At 50.1% G+C, this 10,071-nt stretch overlaps 1 protein-coding gene across 2 annotated transcripts in view; it reads right to left on the bottom strand.

Annotated features, from left to right (window-relative positions):
* Positions 1-1,184: 1,184 nt before the first annotated feature.
* ETS1 (ETS proto-oncogene 1, transcription factor) overlaps positions 1,185-10,071 on the bottom strand; it is a 77,609-nt gene continuing 68,722 nt past the window's right edge. For both annotated transcript variants that reach the window (XM_082778053.1, XM_082778054.1), the window contains 2 exons: positions 6,437-6,555; positions 1,185-5,996 (listed from right to left, as the gene is read on the bottom strand). In XM_082778053.1, the coding sequence (XP_082634179.1) occupies positions 5,781-5,996; positions 6,437-6,555 (335 nt within the window). In that variant the 3' untranslated portion in view covers positions 1,185-5,780. The remainder of the gene's footprint in view (positions 5,997-6,436; positions 6,556-10,071) is intronic.

Below are 10,071 nucleotides of genomic sequence, written 5' to 3'. Positions count from 1 at the left end.
CCAGGCTGTGCGTGCTGTCGGGGGGGGGGGGGGGGGGGGGGGGGGGGAAAAGGTGGCCCTGAGGGGGTGGCTGAGTGTCCGCAGGCTCAGCTTCCCATTCTTTTTGAATTCCTATAATCCCATCCTTCCCTCTTCATCGCAGCCTAGCACCACCCTCACGTCCTGCAGTGGTCTACAGAGCTTTGCAGGCACTCCCCTTGCACACCTGTCTGCAAAGGGGGCAAAATGCCCTCAAAGAGCTGGGGCACCCTCTCCCCTTTTGCTTTTCACTGCCTCCACCATAGATGGAGCAATCTGGGGGTCACCTGCCATGGGTGCGTCCCTGTTCTGGGGTCTCACCTGTCAGAGAAGCCTCTCTGCCAGGCTCTCCTGTAATTAAACCCAGGGGTTATCCAAGTTTTGGAGCAGCCTGGGGCCACACTGCTGCTGCAAGTGGTATGGTGGTTCTTGCCCATCCACATCTCAGCCTTCAGTCCCTCCCTGGGACTTCTTGCTTCCCGCACGTCTGCAAGCTGGGTGTTGCTGTAAATGTTGTTATAAATATTCCTTATCCTGGATTCATCTGTTGCATCCTGATGCAATGCACACTGATGACTCGTCCGCTCTTCTCAGTATTCACCAAGTCTGATTCGTGCATTAGTGACCGCATTCAGCGATGATTCAGGCGAACGAGCGTCAGTGACATTGTCCATGAGGAACATGGACATTCCCTATCACAAGCTCACCAGCCCTATGAATAAGTATCGTGTCCTGGGCTGCAAGAACCTCTGCAAGACCCTGACTCTGTTAATGAGGCCTCCACGCCAATGGGCTCTGCTCAGCCCTGTGCCACAGCACAGATTTCCTCCTGGCTTGAGGACAAGGTGATACCTGAGCTGCCATATATCTCAATGGGAAAATACATAAGGCATTAAAAAATGTATTTTTTACAGATTGTGCGGTGGTTCAAGATGCAAGGATGTACTGAAATGCCGGATTTGCCCCTGGGCCAACAGTGCTGAACGGTGACAGTCTCTGAGGAGCTGGAGAGGACAACCTGCACATCCTCCTGCTGCAGCAGGAGAGGCTGGAAAAGCTCCTGCCACGTCTAGGTCCGCCTTGTCCCCACTGTCACCTGAACAGGAAAAGCAGAGGCAGCACCCAGAGCAAGAACAAAGGCTCAATAAGCACACGGAGACCGAGCGTTATGAATTATTCTTCTTTTAATTTCACATGGTTTAAAATACGATATGAAATAAGGCTACAGTATATAAAAAACTCTCCAGCAAAATGATGTGCCAGCATCAGCAATTAAAACAAAACCAATCCCCTCCTTCTTTAAGTATTCAATGTAGGAGGGACTTTTTTTGTATCCTTTTAAAAAACAAAACAAAACAAAACAAAAAAAAACACAACACACGGACACACACACACATCGCTACATCTCTAAGCTACCTCAGCTCAGTTTTTTTAAAAAGCACCTGCTTTTTCCTTTTTTTTTTTTAATCTTGCTTTTAAAATTTTTTTCCACTTTTAAAAAATATAAATTATATGAAAATACAAGTTGGAAAATAGTCGAACAGCACAATATAACAATCTCTTTTTTTCTTCTTCTATGTTTATCAGCTTAAAAAAAATCCCATGTGTAAAAACAAAACAGAACAAAAAAAACTTTTTTTTTTTTTTTTAACTGAGGCAGTTAATTCCTGGAGATATTCCATTATAACATATACGTATACATAGATTTATCATTTATTTAAACCTCTTTGGAATGTAGACAACAGCTCACGGATGTTATATAGACCCTACCAGAGAGCAGAGCACGCCAAGGAATCTGAAATTTGCGACATTTATGACAAAGAAGCAACTAAGCCCCAAAGCCTCGCAGAAAACCCCTCCAGAAGAGAAATAGGCAGGAGGTGGAGACGCTTTCTGCAGCATCTGAATTTTTTGGTGCTTACTGGGACCGTTTTTTGGAGTAGGTGGTGCTTTGGGAATAGGTGTGGAGGGTAAATCTTAAAATATCTTTATTCTTGCCCTGTTGGGCATTTCTCCAGAGCGACCTCACGCTGAATGATCGCCCCTGGAGCTGGGTGGTCGTAGTGTGTAAATAATCTACACATGCACACTCACCGGGTTCTGCTCATTGTACATGGGGATGAAATGGAGAGGCACAGGCAGCAGCAGATAGATCTGCTTGCTTTTTTTCATCTTTTTTTTGTTGTTGTTGTTTGTTTTCCACCTTTTACTGAGGTCCTTTTCCCCTCATGTTCGAAATGACCCGTTCTCTGGGAAATGCACCTTAAAAAGCCAATGGGGAAAGGAAGGTCCCAGCAGGGCCGGGTGCTGCCTGCCAAACCCCAGGGACGCTGCTCGTAAGCGCTGCGCCCCCACGGCTGGGCTCAGGCTCTGCCAGGGGACGAAGTGGACAGAGGGGGACAGAGGGAGACGTGCCCTGCGGGGGTCAGACACCAAGAACAGCAGGTCACGAGCAGGACACAGGAAATACCCAAAGCCACCAAATGCACTGGAGAGGTTCCACACCAGGACACAATTACCGGCTGCCAAGTGCCACAGGTATCTGCTGAGGGTGAAGCTCAGCTCTGCACAGAGAAACCAGCACAGGAGTGAGCCCCGTCCCTGGCAGATCTCTTGTCCCTCTCAAACCCATCCTTCTGGTTCAGCATGTGCATGGGTTAACCAAATTTTCGTGGCCTCGAAGAAGAGGAGGTCAGAGGGTTTGGGTTCCAGCACATCTGGTTCACACATCCCTCTCCACCAGTCAACATGCAATTAAAAAGCGGGAGAAAATAAAAAGAAACAAAAACAAAAACAAACAAATCTGCGAATTTCCAGTGTATAAAAACAGCACACAGCCCTCTCTGGGATGGTCTCTACAACGGGAACAAAAAGTAGAGGAAAATAGTGAATTATGAACCTGGCTAAAGAATGTCCCTAGGACTGCACTGCCCCTTTGCTGCTGTACTCACACACAGGCTGTGATCCAGGGTGGCAAACAGCCATAAGAAATGGTGAGGAAGCTCTGGCTAGGGGCTACTTCCAGAAAACAGAGCCACTCTCCATGACCTGCCCTTTCTAACCTTTAACCAGTCTTCCCGAGATCCTTGGGCATGAACTCTTGTGGTCGGTGAAACAGGTTCATTTTGGAAACCTTCAAAAAATCAGCAGAGCAGAGCAGATGAGGGATTTTGCCTGGCAGAATGATGGGAAACTCTGTTTCCTTCCATTCGAGTGAAATGTCATCCCTGTTTTCTGCTCAAAGAAGCCACTTCAGCTACAGCTGAGCACCTGATGGGCCAGGCATGGCAGGAGGCACTGTCCAGGGCACAGCACAGTGCCACAGACAGGACTTCCAAGGGCAGAAGGAGCAACTTTCAAAGCCATGCTGGAAGCAGCCCTTGAAGGAAAAGCTAAGGACACTTGGCAGCTGCATGCAAGACAGCAACCAAAAGCCTACAGAAACTGCTGGCTGCTGAAAACCCCACCCAGATGGTGTGTCCCATTGGGGTGCCCTTGTGCTCCTCGCCCGCTGCACATTTCCGTGCTGTTGCACCGTGCCTGTTCCTTGGCGAGCTGGTCCCTGCCAGGTAAAGCTGTGGTGCCTCGCTGCGGTTCCCCCCCAGTCTACATTTTCCTCTCTCCAGCTCCAAGCTGCTCCCTTCCAGCTAAGGAGACCACTTAAGTTTTACCTCCCAGCAGGCAGCGTCTCATTCCTCCTTTGGTGCTCCTTTCACCTTCCTCCCGTCCCCTTTTCCTTCCTTTCCATCCACCCCACTACTTTTCCGTACACTCAGCGGGACGGTGTGCAGCCCCAGCCCCATGAGCATACCCCACAGCCTCCCTCACCTAAGCCCCTGGCTGCTTTCCCCCTGCACCATCCTGCCTGCCCTCGCCTGCCAAGCATCTCTGGAAGGCCTCTCCCTGCCTTGCCCCCGCGCCGCTGTCTCACAGTGCCTCTGTGTTAACGCAGCTACCTAAAACACACAGATGGACAGACAAACAACACACAAACAAGGTACTTTTGGTTCAAATGCATAATACTGTCTTTAAAAATAAAATGCCCAACAGCTTTCCAGGGCAAAAGCCCTGATTCTGCAGCTGGATCCGCACGGGTCCGGCTTTGGGGTCATATCTAGGAATTTTAACTTTTACTGCCCTGTCCTCTTTGTCGCATTGAGCCCAGCCCTGGCATCAGCCTCGGTTTGCTCAGAGCATCCCAGGGACTGCTTGATGAAGCAGGAGTTGCTGCTCTGCAGGCAAACCAGCTGCAGAAGGCTCAGAGGACAGGAGGAGCAGCTCCCCCCAGGACTGATACTGCATCGGTCTTGTGCATGGGCAGGCACACGAGGCCTCTCATTTACCCCAGAGACAACAGTCATATGCTTCATGTTAATCACACCCTGACACGGTTTGCAGGATCAGCCTTACAAAGGGCAGTAAAGAGCCCATTTGCAAGGCCAATTTCCTTTCTGCATGTGCCCGGCTGGTTAAGACATACAGCAATAAAGGTAAAGCTGGTCAAAACAGGAAGGAAGAAACACTTCCTTTTGGTTTTTCAACGTTTTCTGGATTTTTTCCCCTCATCAATTTGTATGTTTTTCAGTTACCACATTCAAAATATGGGAATTTCTCCCCTGCGACCCCCCAAAAAAGAAAAAGATCTTGAAAGCACCAGAGTGTTCCTTGAGCGAAAACGCGCTCTGGAAAACGTGAAAGCCATTTTCACTGCAAATCTCAGTACATTTTGGAAAGCCACTTTGTGCACAAAATGCAGCTGTAAGAAAAAAGGGCCTATTTTTAACAGCAACAACAACAAAAAAGCGCTGTTTCAACCAGCTTTATCAGCAAATGGCGGAGCAAAGCGCGTGGGACTCGAAGCAAGAGCGGCACACCCAGCCAGCATCACCAGGAGCCAGTTTGGAGTTAATTTTCCTTCACATACGATTCAGAGATCACGAGTCGTAGCGCTACACTTCTCCAGTGGGGTCTACATAAACTTTGTGTTTTGTTTTTTTTCCTCACTGTGATAAAACTCTCTGCTGGCATAACAGAAACAAACACACACAATATTGCAATACTGAGACCATCTTAGAGCTTAAGACTATTTAAAAAAAATACTGGCACAAAATTTAATAAAATAAAACTTTAACAAATTTAAAAAAAAAAGTCTTGATCCCTCCTAGCAAAAATTCTGCCTTTTGTATAAAAGAAGACAACCGACAGAAAGGCGATGTTACAAGAACAACAAACAGTTCTTGTTTTTTTCCTATATTGCCCCTCCCCAAAGCAGGAAGTTTCACCCACTTTTGTTTTCCCTCCCCCCCGAAAAAGTTTAAAATCTTCAAATCCTTAGGAATACTGTCATTTCCTGAACTGTCAGTTTGTTGTGCCAACAGCACAATAACCGAAGGGATCCGTTTGTTAATAGTTTTCTAAACAGCAAGGGATGGGGAGGATTTTTTTTTCTTTTTTCTTTTTTTTAAAGTGAGCTACATTTTTCTGGCTTTCTTAAAACTCAGAATTTCACCCCAAAAAAGCCTGTCTTGGAGCTTTCAGAAAAAAAAAGGCCCATCCTTCTCCAAAACAAACTTTTTAGGTTTCGACGAAAAGTTTGACTCATCCACCACCCTCTCTCCCAACATCCTCAAAGCATTAGATCTGAGTTGCTCTTAACAACAAAAAAAATAACAAAAAAAAAAAAAAAAAGAAAAAAAAAAAGATAAAGTCCCATCAACTCTCCAGAATGACACGAGGCCATCGGCCACCCCAGCCGGCTGCCTTCACTCATCGGCATCCGGCTTGACGTCCAGCATGGCATGGAGCTCCTCCGGCGTGTAGCCCAGCAGGCTCTGCAGGTCGCAGACGAAGCGGTAGACGTAGCGCTTCCCAGCCGTCTTGTGGATGATGTTCTTGTCATAGTAGTAGCGCAGGCCACGGCTCAGCTTCTCGTAGTTCATCTTGGGCTTGTTTTTCCTCTTGCCCCATCGCCTGGCCACCTGGGAGAGGGGTGGGGAGAGTTAGAGAGGGGAAGGACCGCATGGGGATGGACAGGGAGGGGCTTTCTGGCTTGCTTGGGCATCCTTTGGGTACAGAAGCCAAGGAAGGGAATGAACAGCCCACCCATTTCCCAAAATCAATGGGAAGACCCAAGTCCCACCTGCACATCTTATTTGAAAAGTTCTGTCACCATGCCTTTCTTTACTGTTTCAGCTACTTCCCACCAAATGTGGGTGTGTATTACTGCTTCCGACATATATATTACTGCAGCCCAATTTTTAACAAGTTTCCAGCTGGGCTCTAATTCATTGTTTTTCCCTACATAAGACCAGAACAACATGACTGCCCCAAACTCAGCCATGAAGGGTGGAGAGAAGAATTATCCTAGCAAATATTTTAGTGGTGTTTGGGCTGAGCACTGAATTCCTGGGTACTCTACCTCATCTGGATCGGAAAGTTTGAACTCCCAGCCATCACCCGTCCAGCTGATGAAGGACTGACAGGACTTGTCAGTGAGCAGTTCCAGCAGGAATTGCCACAGTTGGATGGGTCCGCTGCCTAGAAAGACAAAGGAAACATGAGACATCAATGCCAGGAAAGCACAGCCCCTTCTATCCTAGCCCAAGGGGGAAAAAAATCACATGCAATTGGTGCTCACTGGAAAAGAAAATAAAACCTACCAATGAGAAAAGAAAAGTCAGTGGCTGCAGGGCAAGATCTGGGCTGGGATGACAACTTGAGAGTTAAATCCTGCAGGTAAAAGAGCTTCCTATTTGCAGTAAGAGCTGAATATTCATGCACTGGAATGCTTCACTTCGAGTTACATAAATAGGATTATTTTTCTGGCACCCAAACAGCGAGCAGTCGTTGTCTTGGCACAAGAGCACCACCGCTTCCTACGTGCCAAAAACCTCCTGGCCATTGAATGAACTCCGGCAGACTCCTGCTTCCCGACCTTGACTCTTTGCTCCGTGGCTGTTTACTGAGATAAAGGGGACCCAGGTATGAAAATTATTTGGCCCCTTTCCAGGGCATGTTGCTGCAGGCACAGACTGCGCTGGCTCACTGAGATGGGCAGGGGCTGGCGGCTCTGGCAGGCAGGGCTCAGCCCCACGCTCCCCAGGGCTGCTGGTTCTCCTTACCCAGCAAGGCAAGAGCATCCCTCGCCACGGTTGTTCAGCCTCTCTTTACAGCTCCATGGTCTCCCTGTTTCACATGGATGCTGATTTTGGCCAAGAGCAATTTGTCTCGGGGTCCTGGGCCCAACACACCTAATGTGCAGTAGCTGGTGCACCGCATTGAGAGACTAAGGCTTCACAGCCTGGTTTTGTCTGGATTAATGGTGTATGTGGAGTGATTTAAACAAAAAACAAAAACACTTATCTTTTCTGTGCACTTGCATCCCAATCAAAGGTAGAGGAGAAGCCCTCAAGCCAAAAGCTCTTTGATGAGCAACTTTCAAATGTGGCCACAGCCGAAATATTGTGCTTAGCTCTAGGAAACGTGTTCTGGGAAAAATTCTGCAATGTTTTAAATGGAGCTTAGACAATCTCAGTAATAATAATGACAATAATAATAATAAACAGAGCCAGAGGTTAGAGGAAATGATTTATCACCAAAAAAATTGTGCTGGATTAGGATGGCAGGCAGGATGGGGTAAAGCCGCCTGCTGACACCAATGAGAACAAGCTTCAAGCGAGGAAAGAAGTCATTTAGTCAGAAAAAGGGATGGAGAACAGCCTATTTCCATGGATGACAATGGAGATGTCAGTGCTGTGGCTGCGGGATAACCCGCTGAGGGAGGAGAGGGGTGTTCCCCCTTTTCCACAATGTTTCAAATGACTCAAAAAGCAGACAGGCTGGTAGCGAGCAGGAAATGACAGCTCCAGGACAGGCGCATGGGGACTGGGGAATCACTGCGCCCCGTCCAGCCCACCCCGAAGGGCATAGCTCTGGTTTCCCCTATGAAATCCCTCCAGGTTTTGTGGGCTCTGGGTCCTCCACCAAGCCACGGGGAACAAATGAGCCCTGGCCGGCCAGCAGCATCTCATCCCTGGTACCCTGGCCCAGGCTGTGGGCAGGACAAAGCAGAGGGCTCAGCATCTCTGGCTGTAAATGAGGAGACACTTGGCAGGGAGAAGCTCCTGCCTGCTGTCCTCAGCTGCAGCTTGCCAAGAGGCTGACTCCGAGACCTCCGGCAGGGTGGAGGCAGAGCCGCCTCGCACCACCCGCAGCAGAGCAAGGGGGGAAATGCAGCTCACGCCTTCGCCTTGTGTCCCAAATGGAAGAGGCAAAAGCCCGGCCCAAAATGTCATCACATCTCAAAGACTTGGCCTATGTACAGTACCAAGCTCTACGTACAGGGAAGCTATTGGGCAACAGGGTATTTCAGCCTCCTGAGGCCCTCCACGGGGAATTGCAGGTGAATTCATGCAGGGACAATTTCTCATCCCATCTCACTTTACACCAATCCCCTACACACGTAAGGAGAGCAGCCAGTGCCAAAACCAGGTCAACAGAAACACTCCTAGGGCACAGGACTGAAGCACAACCAGGTTTGTCACCCTGATTTCTCTCTTGCCTAGAAAAAACAAATACTCCTCCTCTAATATATAACAGATGGAAACCCACCGCTTGGGCACCAGCTTCCTGGAGAGCGAATCCCTTCGAAATCCCCCTGGGCCACCCTGGAGGCTTTCGAGGTGTCGGGGACTCGATGCGAGAGGTGCCGCTATGCCCCAGCCAAGCGGCCGGTGTGGTTTATGCGCAGTGCTGGCGGCTCGGCTGCCAGCTGGCGTGGGGAGGTGTTGGGAAACCCAGTAATTCCTCGCCCTCTCTCCAGCGAGCAAGGTAGGCTCCTGCCGCTGTGCCGGGTGCTGCTCTGGTGGGTATTTTGGGATTTTGAAGGAAGCGGTGTAATGCAGCGGCTTGTGCCTTGGAAGAGGGATTCCCAAGGTCTATTCCTAGCCGCCTGTGGGACTAGTGTAAAACCCCAAATTCCTCCGTGTTGGACAGGCAATTATGTCAAGAATGTGTTTACTGCACAGCTCGCAGGCATGTCTCAGCTCCTATAAACACACACCCTGCCAGAGGGGAAGGCAGCGGAGGCCCCGCAGATGTGTTGCCGCTGGGGTACGATGCTGAGATGTCAGCAGGGCTGACACGAGGTGGCAGGAACCAAGCCCCAGCACATGCCCAAGCCTGCGTGCCCGAGAACAGTACTGGGGAGACCATGGGAGCGGTGGTGTCAGTGGAGGAAGGAAAAATGATCAGGGCAGGGGTGCATGGGCTGGTTGGGCAGAATAGCTGCAATTAGTGCTGAGAAGGCTCTCTTCAGAGCTTAGTTTCTTTTGCCTGCTCTGCAGCAAAGCAAGGCACAGGGAAGTGTTTCTTCCACCACCTAGGAGAGGATTTCCCCGTGGCACTTAGCTCGCACAGAGACATCCACCCACCCACAGCGCGTCCCCAGCGTGATGCTGCCGGGCTCATCTCCGCTCCCTGAACCTCCACCCCAGCAGCTGGGAGCAGCGCCCATTTTCCATCCCTTCTGCTTACACTCATCCTCCCACCCCTGGCTGAGGCTTCAACTCCCCACCCAGATGCCCGGTCCAGCTTCCTGTGCTGCAGAGATGCGCCAACACCACCGCTGGCATAGCTCAGTGACTTCACCCCACCAGGAGACCCTGTTGCATTGCTCACCCCCCCAAACACCAATTTTACACCAATCCCCACTGGAGCACTCCTGCAGCCTTTTCTTGGATGCAGCCCCAAGCGTGGGGTGCAGGGACACAAGCCACCCTTTATGGTGCCAGTTTCTCCGTGCACACCCAGGGACTTCCCAGACCAAGACGCCCGCCCCGCCGCGACCCCTGGCACCCGCGGAGGCTGCTAAGAATAGCGCCCGCCCGGGGGGCTCACCGCCCAGCAGGGCCACAATGGGGACCCTGTCTCGCCTCGGTGGCACTGAAGAGGGTCCTTCAGCAGGGCCCGCTGGGGAGTGTCACACCGCAGGAATTCTCCCACGTCAGGGGGAAAATATGCCTCTCATGCTGGATGACAACCGGCCTCTGCTCA

The sequence above is a fragment of the Aythya marila genome, assembly GCF_965140915.1.
Source record: "Aythya marila genome assembly, chromosome: 23".
Classification (NCBI taxonomy): Eukaryota; Metazoa; Chordata; class Aves; order Anseriformes; family Anatidae; genus Aythya; species Aythya marila.
This window is presented reverse-complemented; position numbering and strand designations above follow the sequence as displayed.